The 20653-nt window shown below is 38.2% G+C and overlaps 1 protein-coding gene across 2 annotated transcripts in view; it reads left to right on the top strand.

Moving 5' to 3' along the window:
- The window catches only part of necab3 (N-terminal EF-hand calcium binding protein 3), an 87186-nt gene that overhangs the window by 50497 nt on the left and 16036 nt on the right, over positions 1-20653 (top strand). Inside the window, exons 6-9 of one of the 2 annotated variants that reach the window (XM_041783507.1) lie at positions 383-519; positions 5497-5615; positions 9913-9992; positions 16318-16371. In XM_041783507.1, coding sequence (XP_041639441.1) covers positions 383-519; positions 5497-5615; positions 9913-9992; positions 16318-16371 — 390 coding nt within the window. Of the gene's footprint in view, positions 1-382; positions 520-5493; positions 5616-9912; positions 9993-16317; positions 16372-20653 lie in introns of both variants that reach the window. The other variant, XM_041783506.1, reaches the window with a different exon arrangement.

Genomic DNA, 20653 nt, shown 5'->3' with positions numbered 1-20653 from the left:
GTGAGACTAGTTAGCAGCTGTGGCTTGTCACAGGGTGTTCTGGACTGCTAATCCCATGATGCATCTCTAGGACAGGCTAGTTGTCATTTTAAGTTTTGACAAAGAACTGCTGTGCTGTTACTTCATTAGCACCCTGCGTGAAGAAGACTCCTTTGAGGATGTATAATCACGATTGTGTTTGGAGACCGGAGCACCAATTATGTCTCCTATTAAGTTCCTCCACCTCTGAATTTGGATACACAGTGCTGAATAATGCATGTGTTCCCAGAATTAATCATCCAATTTAATGGCTGCAGTCACAAATAGTGCTTGTGCCTGTAGTTGTTTTGCTTGTCTTGTCTCTTCGCTCTAACCTCTTTCCACGTGTCACTCTGTCTCTCAGGAGTACCAGGGTTCCAGTGTGCTGGGCCAGTTTGTCACCAGGTTTATGCTAAGAGAGACATCCAGTCAGCTGCTGTCCCTGCAGAGGTCACTGCAGTGTGCCATGGAGGCTGTGGAGGAGCAGAGCAGCCCTGCCCCGTGAGTTGTGCTTTGTAATACTACATGAGTAGATTTAAAGATGCAGGGCCGACAACAAGTTCTGCAACAAGCTTTGCTTGGTCAGTGAATTTACCCGTAAGTGCCACACACTCCAGAACAGGTCACACTTTCTTGTCAGTCATTGTAATTCCACGGCATGCCAAGATCAATCTCTGGTACGTGGCTCCTTGTCCCCACTGATCAGCTGTTGTGTTCAACTAATACTGATTGAAATATTTCAACAAGATAGTTTTGTTATTTAGGGAAATTTGTTACATGTTCTTACAATATAGTGTTAAATAAGAGTAATATTGCTATAAGATCAGGCAGTAGAAGCAGTATACTGAGGTAGAAGAAGCCATATTGCTTCTACTGCCTGAAAAGGGAAATTAGTTGATGAAAAACACAGTATAAATAGCCTATTTAAGTTGTTGGGTTTTTTTTTTCTTTTTTTGCAGTGTCTGAGGAAGCCATGTTTTTTTGTCAACCATAAAAAGTTGTAGAAAGGCTAAACAGGTTGTCATAAAACAAAGCTAGCAGCCCAAACAAGTGCTGGATCAGCATTACAGATTAGCATCATCAGAAGATTTCTGTACCCTTCTCTGAACAGAAGCAGAGGCTGTAGTCCTCAGAAAATTAGTATATCATGAAAAAGGTTGTTTTCTTGGGATTTAATGCAAGAAGTGGAACAGCAAAGTCAAAGAAAACAGTGATAAAGCAATAAAAGAGGTAATAAAAATGTAAAAAAAATGGGTGGAAAATGGTGAAAAGCAGTTAAAAAGTGGCAAAAATGGGGCAAAGACTGGTAAAATGGGTTAAAGATGCAAACATGGGTAAACTGTTTTATTAACAACAGGTTACAGGTAACAACAGGTGAAAAAAGCCAAATAAGGTATTAAGAAGGGGTGAAAGAGTGGCAAAAATTAGTTTAAAGATGGAAAAATTGGCTTAAAGTGTAAAAAAAATGACAAAATGATCAATTCCTGTGGTGAAAAGTGGTTAAAAAGTGGCACAAATACACAGTTTCAATATCATAACTCATTAGTACATTAGTGACATTGCTACTGATCCAGCACACACATGTGTTGATAATATTAATAAATCCCAACCAGGGGAGGGCCCTCTCATTGGGTTTATCAGGGGCCCAGATGGTTCTGTCAGCAGGGCTGAGAGTAGGTTGTCTGCTTCGAATGCAGTGTTTTGTCAACGTACTGAAAGCTTTTATTAGATATTAAAGGGCCTCTAAAATGAAACACAAATGTATTGGTTACATTGTTTTGGTGAATCACTGTTTGAGATAGCTAGAACAGTTTCATATAATCTGTCTCTTTTGTGATGACAGAGCTGAACTTTGTACAGCTCTATATGTTCTTTCATCAAACATCTGAGTGAAGGCTCTCACAATTCTGTTATGCGTCACTTACTATATAAAACCAATAAAGTGGATGGTCAAATAATGAATCAAGGCCTTTAGAGAAGGAATCTATCTCACCACAAGTCAGTATCATAATGGTTGATTTTCAAATATATTCAAGTGCCTGTTAACATCCAAATAGACACATTTCATAGCCACCCTGTTCTGTTATACAGTTTGAAAGTGCTGCACTGCATGTGTCAGGGCTCAGCAAAGCTCTCCTGTCCCCCCCTCTGAGCTCCACACTGGTATTATTGGAAATAATGGAGCGGTTAGAGCCAAGGTGAATTATTGAGAGGGGACTGGGGGAGGGAAGAGGGGGAGAAAAGATGATAAGCCGTGGCATTGAAATACAGAACCAGTGAGTCATGGGGAAAGAGAAAACAAAGTAAGATGGTTATGAAAACGTAAATGAGTGGTGCAGAAAGTTTGAGATAAATGCAGAAAGGAGAGTGGAGGAGTACAAAAGGACATGATTGGGTGCTTTTTCAGCCACAAAGATGTTTCAAATAGGTATAGATTTTGGAAGGAGAAAGCAGGAATGTGCTAGAGAGGAGGGAGGGGGAGAAGGAGAGGCGTATTGAGCCTTCAGCAAACCGCTTATTTCTCTCCCTCTGCTTTCCTGCAGTGGGTTTGTAGCTGTTGCAGTGGCCTTTGGGCTCCAGGCTTTTCTCAGCAGGAGAAGCTCCTAGCAATGCACTCCCTCTGTGCTAGCAGCGTGTCACTGCACACACATATATACACACACTTACAATATCATACACATACTCAGGTATACCACAAGGAGGAATAGAGAGAGGGGAGTACACGTGCAATAGCAAACAAAGATTGTGCATGACTATCTGAAGAGACAGACCCTTCTTACGCATTGCATTAACATCCATGCTGGTTGTCAGATATCAGGTTAACTTCATTTTAGTATGCATGTTCACATTTTGCATTAACAATACATCTCCAGAGTTGACTTGCAGTATGAACTTAGCAGCCCATACATAATTTTCATGGCTCTCAGCACTACAGCGGTCTAATTTCATCCAGCCTCACTGGTGACCTGTTGTATTGAATTAAGGTTTCGTTTCAGATAGTGTTGAGTATTGATACAGTAATGTGGTATCTTGTGGTATTTAAAAATAGCCACCGTATTGCTTTATATACCAGAATGAAAAAGGTGTAGTTGCTAAGTGTTTGTTTATGAATGATTATGGGGGCATGTCTGCTTCCAGCAGCAGCACCACTGCCTGTTTGTGTTGTGTGCCAGAGCAGGTCAGGAGAAGAGTGAAAACATCTTTTATGTCAGGAAAAGCTGCCAGCAGCCATTACTCCCGGCTTTTAGTACAACTAAACCCAAGCCGTAGCTACCACCTTGTTCTCCTTAAATGACGCAAATTGGTCCAGTCCATTCTCAGACCTGGCACAATGGTTCCAGATTGGAGCTTTGCAAAATGGATTTGCATGATGACTGACTAACCTTGCAAAGCAGATGGATTTACCAGATTCCACGTCTATGATGGAACCTGTCGCAAAAAAGGCAAGCTGTTTATAAGCACATACTTGCATTGCCATGAATCAAAACCCAACCAGGGGTGCACATTTTACACTTTGACTTTAGAAAAGAAAAATAGCATGGTGCCATCCCATCGAAGGCAGCCAAGCTGCAGACTGTTAACGTGAGATTATATCTCAGAAGGGAAGCACAAAGCAAAAATTTCTAATAAAACTGGATTGAACTACCATTTAGTGTCAAGGTAAGGGTTAGTACACCTGTTAAAAACCTGACCTGCAAAACCTGATTACAAAACATTTAATAAAGCCAAATAAACAGGAAAAAAGCTCATCCTCCATGAAAACATACTCACGGAACCAGCGTAGCTTACGTAGCTCCCCTAGCTCTGTGCGTAAGCTATGTAGTTACATAGCTAATGTAGCTAAAGCTAAGCTCACAAAGCAGCTATGTAAGCTATGTATCTACATTATCTAAGTGGCTAAAATAGTTTTAGCTACATTGCTAAAGCTCACATTGCTAAAGCTAACTTGGCTATAGATAATGTTGCTACATAGCTAACATAGTTAAAGCTAAGCTCACAAAGCAGCTATGTTAGCTACATTGGTACGTTAATTATGTAGCTACATTAGCTTTGTTTGCTAAAGCATACATTGCTAAAGCTAACTTAGATACATTTCTTTACGTAAAAAACTTAATTACGTAGCCAGCATAGCTATGCTTGCTTTAACTTTAGCTAAAATAGCTATGCTAGCTTAAGCCTAAGCTAAAGCGAATGAAACTAATGTTAGCAACTGTTCGTGTGTCTACTAAAAGTGGGTCTAAATGTGATTTGATCCTGAATCAGATCTTTGTTGTTTAGCCTGAAATGTCAGCAGGTGGCAGTGTGTTTTTTCAGGAATTTTCTAAAGTGCATGCCTGCGAGTGCCTGGTCCATCCAGCTTCTTGTTTGTTGTAGTTTTGGTAGTAATACTGAATACCCTGGTTAAATTTTGGTACGGTTTAATGATATTAAAAACTGTATTCCAGTCAGTCATCATTTCAATCTAACCAGCATCCCAGAAGGTTGCTCTGTTAAGTAGTATTTCACCATGTTCATGACAAAATGAAGGAGAAAAGCTGTCAAAGTGGCACCGCTACCCTCTCAGTTCCAGTGGCTTCACTGCACATATCACGCTAGGATTTCTAGCCATGAGCTGAGATGCTTGCTGTGCGTCTTTGATAACTTTGCCTCCTTAATCTATCATAAACCTGTTCCTAAAGGAAGCAATGATGGGCACCACTGGTCTACACTTCCAAACCAATCCAGATGAAGTCATCCCAGACCACCTCCATGTACAGTTGTCAGTACCTATGGGTTATTTCACACCTAGCAGTAGGGCCTGCCACTCTGTATCCAAATGGCCAGAATAGAAGTTAATGCAAGTTTAAAACAGGGTCAGAGTCATATGCAAATTTGAATCAAAGCGTGCACACATAACTACTGTGGTTTGTTTCTAGTATCCCTCTGTCATTACCATAGAGGCTTGCCCTCAATACTCTGTATTTACAGACAGCAAACACTTTGCTTTCACATCAGAGCAGTGTGTGTTTCTGTGTGAATATCTGAGTGTGTCAGGCCAATCCTCTTTAACACCCAGCCTGTGGGTTAATAAGCACTGCTGTGTATCCGACCCTTTCTAAGTGTTTTCACCTCTATTCTGGACACTTTTGCTTATCCCTCGCTCACACATCTCTGAGGCACAGACAGCCCTCCCTTTCTCTGTCCCTCTCTCTCTCAGACATCACTGTACCCTGTCTCGGTTCTGATTTAAATCAATTATTAATGCATCCTTATTTACTTCCCCTCATCTCCCTCTCACTCTCTTGCCCTCCTGCTCTCCAGCTCTCTTCTCCTCAGTTGTAGTCAATTCCCCTGTCTTCGTTTTCCTCGTGTGACTACCTCTGTCTGCCATTCATTCAGTTACTGTTTGACTTTTCTCCCAGATACAGTTCTTTGACAGTTGCTGTCTCTCTCTCTGATGTTTGTTTCCTCGGGTCTCCTCCACTGTCATGGCAGCAGAGAAGTAAAGGCCCCCGAGCTGACAGCAGCAGAGAGGAATGGCAGGCGGTGTGGCCGCAGGCTCCATAATAACCTGTGCATGTCTCCATCGGATCCCTGCTCCAATATCCTGACCACAGGTAAGAGGAGGACCATACAGTAAAATGCCATTGCAATGACGGCTCTGTAATTGTTCTTTACAGAAGTAGTAGAGTAGAGGTATGATGAGAGAAAATATACAAAAACACGAAACCTTAAATGTCTGCTTCATACCACATAAAAATCTGTTCTGCTGTGGGATATACTGCCCTGAGAGACTTGTAGTTTTATCAGTAAGTTAATCGTGTTTTGATTTGGAGAGGATGGTCAACAAGCAGCTTTTGCAATGAGTAATGCACATGGCAAATTAGAAATAAATACAATAATTTTGCTCTAATTAAATCACGGACACTCAGAGAAATTCCTAAACACAGTCATGCCTTAAAATTGGCCCCCACAACTCCACCATGTTGACAGATGGGCAGCAAAACGCCAGCACATAACCAGATTTGTAAATTGGGAACCTTCCTTCACCAGTATTTTATCCAATTAGTCACCAAGAGACATCCATGAAAAAGTGCAGGCAGCATTAAGAAGATAGAAACCAGGCATAGTAAAGTTTGGGTTAGAAATCACAAATAGGTGTATAAAATCCCAAAATGCACTGTCTACTTATGAAGTAAAACAATAAAATAAAAGCCCCAAAAACCCTAAAATAAGGAAAAATAATGCTTGTGACAACTTGTAGTTGTGGTTTTTCCTCACACATTAGAAAAAGAAAGCAAGTTTTTGCTTCACTCCATTTCCCAGTGAGATTTTATGGCAAGTTGGTTGTTTATTTGTGACTGAAAAAGACGATTCACAGCGCTCAGTGTCATTTTTATGCAGAAACATTTCACCCTGTGCAGCAGCGCTACAGAATAGATATGTTTTCTTTGTCTCTGGATCACTGTTGTGTAACCCCAGCACTCTGTCTGCCTGCAAGCTGCTGTCAGTCAAACACAGACACCAACAGATAACGCCAGGTGCTCAGCTTTAAAAGTAGGATAACAATTAGCATACTTAAAAAAGCATTGAGATTGTGTTCCTACAAAAACAAGATGATATGCCACATCAGTTGGGTTGTAATTGTCTTTGGATGACAGTAAAGCTGTAAAAAACATTCAGTTGTCTTCAGGAAAACAACACCGACTTCAATCAGGGGAGACTTAAGTTCAAGTGAATAATTATTTATTTTACAAATCTTGAAAACAGAGAAATACGCAATGTCTTTGGCAATTAGACTCCATCATGATGACTTCATGTACTTGGAGAGGTAGTGAGGCAAACTGCAGGAATAGGATACCCCCTTTGGAGCCTTTACACTGGTAGTGGTGTTGTTAAAAGATTTAAAGTCTAGAGGCTGGTAGATACTGATGAACTGAACAGTAAGATATTACTGAACTGGATGGAGGTGGCTGGGGTGGAGGAGGGTTGTTACGTCTATTTTGAGATGATGGGCCGAGTGTGGAAGAGAGGACAACGGATTTAAAATCTAGACTCTGGTAGATGCTGATGGACTGAACAGCAAGACGTTGATGAACTAGATGGAGGTGGCTGGGGTGGAGGAGGGTTGCAGTGTCCACACTGAAATGACAGGCTGACTGTGCAACAGAGGACAACAGATTTGAAATATGACCACTACGTGATGATTGGTCACAATAGCTTGTGGCATAATGAATGAATTAGATACAGTCTTCCTGCATGAACTTCTGCCAAGCTTCAGTAACACATTTTATGCAGTACATTTGCCTCATTTAGACAAAGGTCCCTAAACAAAGTTTCTGACTCTATCCTTATTATCCACATCTAAAAATCATCAAATGATATATATAAAATTTCATTTTTTTATGTTCAAGGGATTGCACTGCTTAGAAGTATCTGCCTTTCACAGAAGCTAACAGGGAGGTTTTCTCTGCTACACACACACTTTGCTGTGTGTGCAGGAAATTAAAAGCTTAATGTTTTAAGTCCCCCAGATAAGCTAGACTGTGTTAATGATTAAGAAAACCATTATTTTTAATAGAATTTTTACAGCCGTAAACAAACACTTTCATTTCTGTTTTATAAGATGTCCTGCGTCTATTAGTTTCTGCAGTATTTTTGTCAAAGTGGGTTTTCTTTGCTAAATAACCCCATATTGTAAATCGACATTTCAAGCATTATAACGATTAGGGAAACAATTACCATCAAAACATGTCAGTAATGAGAAATTGTCAGCCTGTGGGGTGAAAACGTGTTCACTGGTGCAAGTGGCTGACTCCCATCACTGTTACTGCTGGTGTTAGGCATGATTACAGCAGTCAATTAGATTTCTCTTAGGGGTTTTCACCTTACAGAGAGCACTGTGACTTTTTCTAGAGACAATTACTCGAAGATGAGGCTCATTTGTTTTCCTTCTTACTGCCATTGATTGACTGTACTTTAAATAATCAGCCTATGATGAAAAAGAGTTGACTGTAAGCTCTTATACATTTTTAGTTATGTACTCAGTTGTACCAGGAGTTATTGAATGGAATTTTATTCTAAGGTTGTCATATAGTCAGTTAATTTTCTATTCTTGCTACAAAACATTCAAATGTTTGATTATTCAGATGAAATATGCAGCGTTTGTGGCACATTGAATTGTGATGTCTTTGTGTAATCAAAGAGGTAGTTACACCAACAGCAGGATGGATCCACACAGGAGGAGGAGGTGGTGATTGAGGGATGAACTGAATTGTCGACCTTAGAGGAGCTGATCTGGACACTGATAGATGGCTTAGAGGTGACTGAGGTGGAAACATATTCAAGGGATCACACCGAAACAACAAAGTGACTGCAAAAGAGAGGAAAATCAATTTTAGAATATGATAGCAGCAGGAGGGTGGGTTAACCCTTAGATGGTGTTGAAACAATTTTGTGGCTCTTTTTGTTTTTGATTATTTTTAGTGTTCATACAAACAACATACATTTAGGAGGGTAGGGATTTTTCAATAGAATTTTATGAATTTAATATCAGACCCTGTAACAAATCAATAAGTTTTATACTCTTTGTGTAAACTCAGGGTGTTGTGTTCAAAAATGCCCAACTGAAACCCATCAAAACCACATATTTTTTTATAACCCCACCATTGCAGTAAAAACAAACAGCAAAAACATTGTTTTATGGCATCAGGCTTTCATTCTGGAGTTATTTCTGCAAATATAAAATTTGTTAGCCATTTCCAAATATTTTGCACAAGGGGGAATTGCATGTTTTTCCCTCTGGTTTCCTATATGTATATTATTGTAACAATTTATTAAAATCCTAAAATTAAAAAATACCAAAAAAAAAAAAGAAAAAAAACAAACAAAGTTGATGCTCATTATTAACACATTCAAGGCTGTGATAATCCTATTCAAAGAAAGCCACTCTGCTTGTAGTATACAAAGAATGCTGAGATTTTTGTGGTTTTTTTAAAGAATTCTGAAAGAATTTATTGTGACAATCTATTTCAATGAAATACAGTTTTCATGTAGTATTTAGAATTTTCTTTTTGTGTGTGTGTGTATTTTTTTTTAAATAGAAATGTCTTGTTTTTTTCACTTAAACTGTCATTAAAGGTGTTACATTTCTAAGAAATAATCAATATTTAATCTTATGATTAGGTCTGATCTTAATTATAAAAAATTACTGCAATAAAGATGATTTTTTTTGTGTAGTATTTTTATTGCTATGTATGGCGTCCATTTTTTCAGCTTGAGTGAAACAATAGAATCTTACAATTTTAAAAAAAGTTTCAATACAGAAAATTCAACATTGTTGCTCATTATTTACATATTCAACGAAATATATATATATATATATAATTTTTTTTTCTTTTCTTTTTTTTTTTTTTTTACTTTACCAACATCAGGGTATTGCACTTGGACTGGCATTTAAAGGGTTACATTCTGAGAAAAAAATATTTATTTTTGATACTGATGATCAGGTTTGATCTCAATTTGAAAATTAATACCAAAAAAGTTGGGAATTATTAATGTATTTTGTTCTTATTGTTAATTTTGTATATTGCCATATTTAGGTCTCTTGGGTTAAAAGAGGTAATAGTGGATTCTGATTGGTTGGTACAGAAACATTATTCAGCTAATTACCAAAGGCTAGAGGGAAATTAAAGAATGAGTGGGTATGAAGTATTCTTGCTTGAGTTAACACTACCTTCATTTCTATTTATCCATTCTTTCAAACTCTGATAGTTTCATTTACAGTCTGAAAACATTTCTGCCTCTGCTTGAACACGTCTGAATGAGATCTACTGAAATCAAAGAATCAAACACAAAAAAAGAAAGCTCAGTTGCCTTCATTCTGATGATTTTGTTCATGACTGTCGTCTGCAGGTGTGAATGTGGGAGATGAAGAGAACTGGTGCTCTCAGATCAGCCGGCTGCAGCAGCTGCTGGACAAATTGGAGTGTCAGGTAAGAAATTACTCCTTCTGTTTTCTCTTAAATGCAGTTTCAAAGTTACACCAATGAGTCGTGATGGTAAGATGTTGCTGTTCTTTTTCTGGTGGTTCCCACTAGATGAGATTGATGCCTAACTTTGCCAGTTTTAAGTCTTCTTCAACACAGCAGGATTTTGTAAATTATGTTCAAATAATCACAGAATCTGTCCATGGACACGGAAAATGCACTCCCTGAAACACATTAGAAAGGACCAAACCAAACGCCAATAAAAAAGTAATTTCTTCTTCTTTTAAACAGAGACATGACAAGCACTGACATTTATCATTTATAAAGTTGCATTATGTTATTTCTGTAGGTTTGGCTCCCTTTAATTGTGAGAATATCACATTAAGATCACTTTTTTTCACTTTTCTTTAGGTCATATACTGATCATTATTTGATAGGCTCTCTAAAGTGCAGGAGGTAGTCACTCAGGGTGTCAGCGATCCATCTTACCATGTAAAAGAAGGACTTGGATCCTTCCTTTTTATTAGATAAAGACACTAAGAGAAATGCATCAAGCAAAACCTTGTGGCATCCCTTCTCTTAGTACCGAGGAGGTAACACCATCTAATTGAACAGCCCAGGTTATACCAGTCACATCTTTACAGCAACCATATTCCAACATATCTAGTGTGTTAAGACAAAAATTTTGAATTTCACTTTACAGGGTCTTTAAGCAAACCAACAGACAGCATGATCTGAAACCCAGTAGCTTTAAGATGATCCAATTAGACACCATGATCCACAGTATCAAAGGCCTTGGAAAAGATAAAAACAAGTCTATAAAAATGAGTTTTAAGAAGTAATTTGAAAAATATTACTGATTTGGCATGCCTCATCTCCTCAAGCAAGTCATTCCAAAGTCAAGGGACCCTGATAGAAAACACCCTATTACCTTTGGTTTTAAGTCTAGACTTTGGAACAACCAGGAGGCCCCAACCAGAGGATCAGGAACTCTGAAATGTAGCTTGGAGCCAGACCCTTTTTATGTTTTTAAAGTAATTATTAAAATCTTAATATCATTTCTTAAACTAACAGGAAGCCAGTGCTAATTTTGACACCTATTTTTGATTTTAGTCTCGGTTTTTAGATTAAGTGCCTATTAGTTCTTGTCACATTTAAGTCATTTCTACCCTTTGTAGTTTTTGTAGTTGTAGTTGATGAAAACTCAAACATTTTTGTCTTGTTTTAGTCCATAAAAAGTCCTGACATTCCAGTCTCAACTTTTAGTCCAAGCATTTATTCTCGTGCCTAAATCTGGAGACAAACCATCGTAGTAGCGTGTTCTATGCACCCTGCCAAAGCTGGGTTCTCTCCTTTCTACAGCTGAGAGGCAGAATAGCTGCAGATGCATGTATGTTGACAGATTTACCCACAGTGGAGCAATATCATGGATTTTGAATGTCCGATAAAAACTAAATTACATTTTAGTCTAGTTTCAGTCATCTTGACAAAAACTAAACTTACTTTTAGCCGTCAAAGTTCTATTTTGGGTTAGCCTTAGTGTAGTCTCTCATAGAAAAAAGGCTGTCGGTGACCATTTTTAGTCCTAGTTTTCGTTGGCAAAATTAACACTAACAGGAAGCCAGGGCAGTCAGAGGCCTAGCTGCTTCATTATGAACTAGCTGGAGGCGAGAGAGTGACTTTTGATTTATACCAGGAAGAAGTCAGTTGCAGTAATTAGGTCTGGAGAATGTTAGGGCATGAATTATTTTTCAAGGGCTGACCAGATGAGTATTGATTTTATTTTTGCCAATGTTTCTGATGTGAAAAAAGCATGACTGGGCAACGTTATTGATGTGGGTTGTGAAGGTGGGTTCAGAGTTTGAAAAAAAAACATCCCTCAGTTTCTGTGGGTTAGATGTTGTATTAACTGGGAGGGAATCGGCTTCATAGGAGATTAAAAATTATCAAGGCTCTTGTGAAATATTTGTTGAATTGTTATAAGCCTGTAAATTATGCAAACAATATGAAAAATGGAAATGTGAGGTGCATTAGCTTTTCAAATTTCATTTTGTTTCAGATCTCAGACCATCAACTGTTATTAAAAATAGGAAGCTGCACAAACTGCTCTGAAAACTGGGTTTACCTCAGTATAAATATCTTTAAGTGTGCCCGTTAGGCCACAGTACATGTGAAAGATCACTCACAACCTGCATTAGGTCATTTTTGTGTTTAGTTTTTATTTTTTGGTTTGGGGCAAGGTGTCAGCTCTAATGCAGGAAAAACCCAACTGCTTTAAAAAAGCCTATTTTTAGTCCTTTTGGTCATATCAACCGTCTATTGTGTTTTCTTATTCAAGTTTGCACTCAAAGGTGTAATTCAGAGCACGTTTTTTATGTTTGCTTCTCTCAGAAACAACAAAGAGGCACTCGCAGCACGTAAAAATCGATGTTTTGTAAGAAAGCTTGTGCAGATCCGTGTATCTGTCAGACAAAAAGCACCGTCACCTCTCTCATCTCCCATGCTGAACTCTATAACCTACCCTCAAAAGCACAATTCGAAAACTTTCACGCTCTCCTGCCCCATCTTCTGCCTCATCTCATTCTCTCTGTTCTTTTCTTTATTAACTCCTGTTTTTCCAGTCTTTTTGATGTTCATACCTCCGCTCCTTTCAGCCTCTCCTGAAGTCTTTTTCCCTCTCTAGTCTTCAGTTTTGTCAACCCAGAGGGGCTCAGACTGCAATATCCAGGCAATTCATAACCTGCAGGATGCTCTGAGTGTAATATCATCCCCCACACCCTCGCATCGCTACATCACACGCACGCCGTCTCGTCTATCTCTCCCCGTCTGCTCTCTCAGATGCCACAGAATGAGTTTTCTTCCTCAAAGGTTATGTTCCCTGTATACGCACACGTACACGGCCATAACCTTTAAGATGGGAAAGATCATTCTGTGTTATTCCATTATTCATAACATCTTATCATATTTCCTATATACCATATAGACCCATGGATAGGGGTTGGGAGAAATAGATGGCGAGGTTAATAATCTGTCCACTTGAGCTGAACAATTTCAATCTAAATGCTGACTATGACAGACTTCAGCCCATCAGCCTATACATACGACATTTTGAGCTTAAGGAAGCACAGTGATATTGCATGTATAAATGAAACTCCCTTAAAGACTTTCTACAGACTGTCAGAGCAGATTTTTACACCAAAACAAAATGCCCTCTTCCAGCATTTGTCCTTCCTACCTCAGCTCCATCCCTCTCTGTTTTAAAAGCAACTTTGGCATTACGCCTCGAGGTCACCTGTGTATATCTGCAGCTGATAGAAGAAGAGAGAGTAAGTCAAGCATCCCACCTGTTAATGTATGAGAAAGGGGAACATCTAATGTTGAATTTGAACCTCAGCTGTTATTTATTTTTGGAGCAATAACACGTTTCAAAATTCTGACTTTATTCACAAAGTTTGTGCATTGATTTTTTTTAATTTTTAAAAGTTTTGTGACTTAAGATTATAAATTCTACGTCCATTTGGTTGAAGTATCGAAGTTTAATACCCATATACTTATATTTATTCATAAACAATAAGAAATTCAAACCCATCAGAGAGCATTTCTTCACACATCGTACATTTTGTACCTGCAGCTTTAGCACTTCTCAACAAAACTAAAACAAGATTTTGCACTTTAATTCTAATGGAATATGTGTTGTTTTAGATTTTCCACTTTATCATGAGTTTGTTTTAATCAGCAATGTTTGTTTTCACACTTCAATGTTAATTTATGTACATATAGTGTCTGATTGTGTCTTCAATTGTGAATTATTGTTATTTTTTTAAACTCCTGTCTGCACTTCAAATTGACCTTTTTAGCTAGTGAAGATACCTGGAACCATTTTAGTGTATAATTCAGGCCAGATCAATAGAGTGACCATGAGGCCAGCTGCAACAAGCTACACTCTTAAAGCTGCAGGAAATTGGAAAGGAATCACAGAAAAGGTTTGAGTGGTGCTTAAAGTGAATCATACACTTGTAAACAACATGAGAAACCACACAGAGAGCCTCTCTGTCTCTGACGGTGAGATCATGAGTCAGCACAGTGTGCTAGATCTCAAGAGTTTATATAAACTCACCACACCTGGGCCCAATCAAGGCCAATCAGTCACACCTGACCCTGCACTGAGATGATTGTCAGTGACCAGTGTGATCTCCTTTACAATGTCGTTACTCAGCAATATATTCAGTAAGGGTATATCTGATAGGTGCATCAATATTGTTAAAAATGCTGCATATTAAAGCCACAAAGGATTTTTTTTCCCTGTAACATGTCTTAATAAATGTAAAAGCATAATAAACATTCAAAAGGATTCTGCCATTGCAAAATGAACGGATAAACATCCCAGTAACAGCTGTTAATCACTGGTAATCCAACAACCTTTCATATTAAATCATTTGATGTGCCCAATATGTGCCTAAAAGCTGCATGAAAGTGCAGATTGCCAAGAGGTGCTGAAAGTAGGCCAGTAAAGATGCTGTTAAGTGCTTTTAAAAAAAGAAACCAAAGAAAAGGCAAGCCAGAGAGATCACAACAAACATTGAAAACGAAGAAAAAATTATATAAAAGCAGACATGCAGATGAGATAACGGAAAGTCTAACAAATGGGCCTTCAGCTGCTAATGTGCCTCTCTACTTTTATCCTTTTGTGCTGGTGGGCTGAGATGATATTTGCTAGTTATGTAAAAAGTATACAATATAATGTAAGGCAAAGAGCTTTGAAAAATGATGCAGTAAAATATGACTTTACTGAATGGAGAAACTTCTGTTTGATTCTTAAGGATCATTAAAAGTGTCTTTAAAACAAATTTAAATGCCGAAAGATTACACTGAAAAATGTTAAAGCTATTACTGGGTTCTGATGTTGACATTTTTTATTTGTGCCACACGTTAACCACCTTTTAACCATGTTTAAACCACTTTTTAACCGCTTTTCACCACTGCTCTAACTCATTTCTGCCACTTTTAACCCCTTCTTACTACCTTATCTGGGCATTTTTGCAACTGTTTTCCTACTTTTAACATATTTTTTAAAATATTTTGCTCATTTTTTCCTTTTCAACATATTTTTGCCACTCTTCGCTGATTTTAGCTGCTGTTAAATAATGTTTTGGCATGTTCTTAACTGTTTTTCACTATTTCCCTCTCATTTTTGCATTTTTGTAACCCATTTCTGCCACTTTTTACCCCCTTATAGTACTTAATCACTTTAAACTACTCTATCTGGAAATTTTTGCAACCTGTTTGCCACTTTTAACCAATGTTTAAAATTCATTTTTTGCCCATTTTTGCGTCTTTAACCACTTTTGCTACTCTTTGCCCATTTTTTCCACTTTTTCCCATTTTTGCAATTATTTAATTATTTTCCCTTTAAGGGAGAGGGGTTTTCCCACGATCCCCTCAAATACCAGAAAAATCCATTCCTTCTCCCCCTCTCTTTCTCCACCTTTCAGAAAGTGTGTGCTGAAACATGCTGTTCTCAGATTTAGCTCCTGGTGACCTCACCAGGAGCGTAAGCACCCACCCCCAGGTTTGGTTGAACCAGCTGAGGTGCTGGATAGCTCAGTGGGTTATCCTGCTGACTACAGTCTAGGAGGTTGTCGGTTCGAATTCCAGTCAAGTTCTAACCTTTGGATAAAAGTGTCTGTAGTACCAGGAGTACTGCAGCCATTTCCTGAGAGGGGTGTGGTAAGGGGTGGAGTCAGACAGCTAATTACCATTTAAAGCCACAGACACAGAAATGGCTCGTTCTGAGAAGGGCTGAAAAAAAGGGGGTTTTAAACATACAATAATCATATACTGGAGTGTTTTTTCAGCAACAAACTTCACAGGCATGTTTTGGGGACCTCTGAGACTAATTTAAGCTTGTCTTAAAAGGGTATAGTATATCTTCCTTTAAGTTATTTCAGTTTTTCAACTTTATTTTCTGGCATCTTGACAATGATGCACATCATTCACATCATGCCAAAGAAGAGTTAACTTAGCTGTGGTGTAAGATGCATACCAGACATTTAAAAGAAAGCAAAATTAGATTTTTAGAGACAAACACCACTTATGGGAGTCAGTCTAGCTCAGTTTTTAAATCTCATACCTTATGCACAGGGTTCTGACTTTTATCCTCAGCCGTTCATTGCATGTTGTCTCCCACTCTCTCATCCCTACTTCTGGCTATCCTAAATCCCCAAAGAGAAAAAATCTTTAAGAAAACAGAGGTAAGAGGAATTAGAAAAATAGAAATCATGCTCAGTCTTTCTCCTCTTTTTTTTTTTTTTTTTTTTTTTTTGTTTTTCAGAGTCCCAAGTTGGAGCCACTGAAAGAGGACACACTGGCCAGCACGTACAAATCTGTAAGTCACTGCTGATGTTTCATGAAGCTGAGTTTGCATGCAGGTGCATCTAAAAAATTAGAATATCATCTAAAAGTTCATTTTTCCATATGATTTACTTCAAAAAGTTAAATTTCCATGTATTCTAGACTTATCTAATGCAAGACTTTTTTGTTTTAATCTCGATGATTACGCTTAAAGATTACTGCAGCTCAAAATTCACTATCTGAAAATATTAGAACATTGTGGAAAAGTCCAATTTGCAGTGGTTTCTTGATTCAGTTCAGTACACACAACCACAGTCATGGGGAAGACTGATGACTTGACAAATGTCCAGAAAACAATCATTGTCATCCTCCACATAGAGGGTAAGCCACTAATGTTTTTAGATGCACCTGTGCTGTATGTGTAGTGTGGACTGGATTTGACTGAAAGGCATCCTGTTAACAAGCACAGGGTGGAGATAGATATAGTAGTTTTCTCACACACCGAAAAAAGTGAGGGGTTAAAGTAAAAGATTTTTGAAAGTGTGGGTCTGACGAGATATTATAGAGCTTCTTTTCTATTCCACCTGGCAATCCTTCTCTACCAACATGACACCCGTCTTCTTCATTTTTAAAAGTCAAGCAGCATTTCTGTGTCCAATTTGAGCCAATTCACACCAAAATCACCGGTTCGAGCCTCTCTAATCTCTCTTCATATGTTTCAGTCAATATGCAACAAACTTCAAGAGGAGAAATGAGCAAGAGCCTGTTTACCCCACAACGACAGAAATTCAGTTTTAGATAGTTGGAGTTCTGGCTTGAAGTCAAATATGGATTAAGGAATTACTGACTCATGATCCACTTCAGAGGTGTGAAAACACCCACAGACAGGTGAGAGGGTAACTGTGGTGACAGTCATTTCAGAGCAGTTTGAACAGTTATGATAATGTCTGTTGTTGCATAATTTCATAATGGTTTAAAAGTAGGTAAAAGCATCAAATGTGTTATAAAGGATTTAAGAGCAAGCCTTCACAATAAAATGAGGTTTAAATCACAATTGAATTAAAAGCAACCAGACCAACTGACAAAAAACTTTAAGGGTCAGTGTCGCTTTACAATTTCATACACAATATTTCAGTCAGGAGAGACTTGATCTGAGTTAATACCTGTAATTAGAGGTGTCATGGCTAAGTGGGTACCTCAGTTTTGGGGTCCTGATTTGGTACAGATTCACATTTATAATTCTAGATCTCCCTCATTTATTAGAAGAGAACAGAAATCTCCAGCAACACTTGTAGTTTATTAGACTTTATTAGACTAATATGTTTCGGCATGTAGCCATTATCAGGGTCCCTGATGAAGGCTACATGCCGAAACACGACTATCTCCATCCTCCATGCACCTTGGAAGTTGGTGAAGTTGTGCCAGAGTTACCCACTTCAGCCCTCATTTATTAGACCTAATTTTAACTGGCTTACAGTTTGATCCATCTAGTTATTTAGAACAACCTGTGGTAGTAGAAACAGCCGGTGGTGTATTAAAAAAGGAGGGAACAAAGAATGCAAAATACAAAGCATTTCAAATAAGACATTATGTTTTTCATGTCTATCTTTCTATCCTCATGCTATTTCATAGATAAAGGTCCCATCTTAAGTGAGGATCGAGGGGGGTCCTTTTATACTCATCCCTTTTCTCTCTTCCTCTTTGTGTCTTCATATTGACAGAGATATTTTCTCCTCTTCTATTTTTTATATTCATTAGATCAGTGGTTCTCAACTGCTGGGTCAGGACCCAAAAGTGGGTCGCGAAACCCTTTTCAGTGGGTCGCGGATGTGTGCCTGGGGAAAACATTGCACCAAATTGTCTGTGAGACATGCATGTTTTGTCCTGTTTCATTGTTTTGTTACACATTTTTTATTGTCTTAGGCCTGAGCTCTATTATTTTTCCATTAAATACATGTGATTGACCAAAAACATCTCAAAAATTCAGGTCGCAGTTCTCCTTGACAAGTTGATGGTGGGTCCCGTAACCCAACCAGCTGAGCTCCACTGCATTAGATTATTACAAAAACTTGACCCACACCTACTTAAACCTGTCAAACATGTTCACTTATCTGTGGCAGAGTTTATACATCCATCCATTAAATCTTAAACACTGCTTTGCTAAGTAAAGTTTTGTTCAGTTCTCAAAACACAGAAATGTTTCTATCATTTCTTGTGTGACTTTTCTTCACAGCAGGTTTCTGAGTTGTTCCTTGTTTAATTTGTAAATGTCAATTTTAAATACCACCAGCATCACAGGTGGTATCCAATGCTGCAGTTTTTCATAAAGATGGCAACAAAAATGTATGGAAGTTGTTGACACACCTTCTGTTTGTTTGGTTAGATTCATATTTATGGCTCTGTTTTTGATGCAGATAGCCAGAGTCTAAAACACTCTGTTCTGTTCTCTTTAATTAGAAAAGAAGGACTACACAAGGCTGAAAAGTTCAGGTCAGATAACAGTGGACATAATTCAGTCTCATCACATCTCTGCATGATTTTTCTCGCTCTTTTTCTCTCTCTTCACCGAGGTCCTTCTGCAGTCAACACTGGCTGCTAATCAGCACCTCACTTAAATCTACTCAGCTGCTGTACACAGCTCAAACCAGTGATAAACAAGGAACAAATTGTATCTCTATCAGCGATTATGGAGGTTGCCACCATACATACAACAATTAATGTGTCATCAGGGCAAGTTTCACTTCATAGAGGTGACCTCTTCTTGCATAGACTTGTTGCAACAGTGACGAGGGCAGCAGGTTGACAGGGTGTGTAGGGAGACCTTGCCAAGCAGAGGACTTTAAATCAAACTCTAATTTCCCTGAGGAGGATGCTGGACTGCTGTCAGCTGCTCACTAACTCTGCATATAAATCACTGAACGAAAGAAAAGAAAGCACTGTCTTTAAAAGTGGAGAAGTAAAAGGTGACTGAGGGACTGGAGTATCATGAAAAAACATTAATGGGACATTTAGATGATACATCTTTAAGTCAATGTACTGTTAAGGCTGTATCTTCAGATGTTGGCTAGAGTGGTCCCTTTAAGGAGAGATGGGCTGGGGTGCAAAGAGGAACTTTTACTGGATGTACTTTTGCCAAAAAGTTAAGTGGGATATTTTTTTAATGTAGTGTACATTAAGCCTGACATTGATTTTCGAGTCATTTTTTCTCAATCATCTCCATTTTAAATCTCCACCCCACTCCGCCATGGCTTCTCCTTGGCTGCTGGAGGATAAATAAATTTGAGAAGGATAAAATATGGCATGCTATTGTTTAACTCTTTATCTTGAAGATTAAATAAAACCTTCAACTTAGCAGCTTTTCAAACAAGAATAAAATAGGTAAATTTCTCTAGTTCTGCATGTAAAAAAATAAATATCATTCCTGTCTTGATTAAAACTGCATTGTTAAGGCTCTTTGAGGGTGCAATTTTCCTATCTGAGAATCTACACAAAAGATCTGTCTCCTGTATTTGACCAATCACGACACAGCTTATTAGCATCAAGCTCAGTGATAGACATCAAGAGGGCTCTAGAAATATGTAGCTGAAATATCTCAATCGCCCCCTTGTGGCTGGCTTCAGTATAGGTGAAAGCTAAGAGTTCTATTCATTTTTAAATGTAAAATGTAAATGTACTTTATTTATATAGCTCTTAACAACACCCCACAGGTGACCAAAGTGCTTTATAAAAAATCAAATAGCATTAAAAACACAGCACAAGACAAATCCATAAAGATAAAAAATAACAGCATTTATAAATACAAACTAAAAGGATAAAACACTCACCGCACTTCTAGGTATTAAAAGTTATCCTGAATAAATAAGGCTTAAGTTTGATTTGAAGAAGCTCACGTCAGAGATAGCATGCATATTTTAAAAGAAAATATGTTAATTAGACTTAAATTCTGATTTAGTTTAGTTTATTTACAGTGTCTGTGAAGAAAAAGCTGGCCCCTGTGTAAATGGGGTCGATGACCCCTGTCTTACAGAATCTCAAGTATGTCCTGAAATTTTCAAAGACAGAGAAATTTGGAATTTTAATAGGTGTAACAGGATGTGCCTTTTTGTTGAGGCTGCCATAGGTTGCAAGTTGGATCCCTCAAACTCACCTCTGTAATGAGAAAAAAACCTGCTGCATTTCCAGCCAGTTAAGACCAGCACTGCCAACTCATCTGGCCAGGACTTGGCTGGTCACTTAGTATCTGAAGGATACATGACATTCCTTTCAGGACAGCAACATTGGGATACTGGCAAGAGAAGATCGCCGGTTTGAGAGAG

This window comes from Cheilinus undulatus, linkage group 3, assembly GCF_018320785.1.
Source record: "Cheilinus undulatus linkage group 3, ASM1832078v1, whole genome shotgun sequence".
NCBI classification, from domain to species: domain Eukaryota; kingdom Metazoa; phylum Chordata; class Actinopteri; order Labriformes; family Labridae; genus Cheilinus; species Cheilinus undulatus.
Note: the sequence above shows the minus strand (reverse complement) of the source record. Positions and strands in the feature narration are given on the sequence as shown.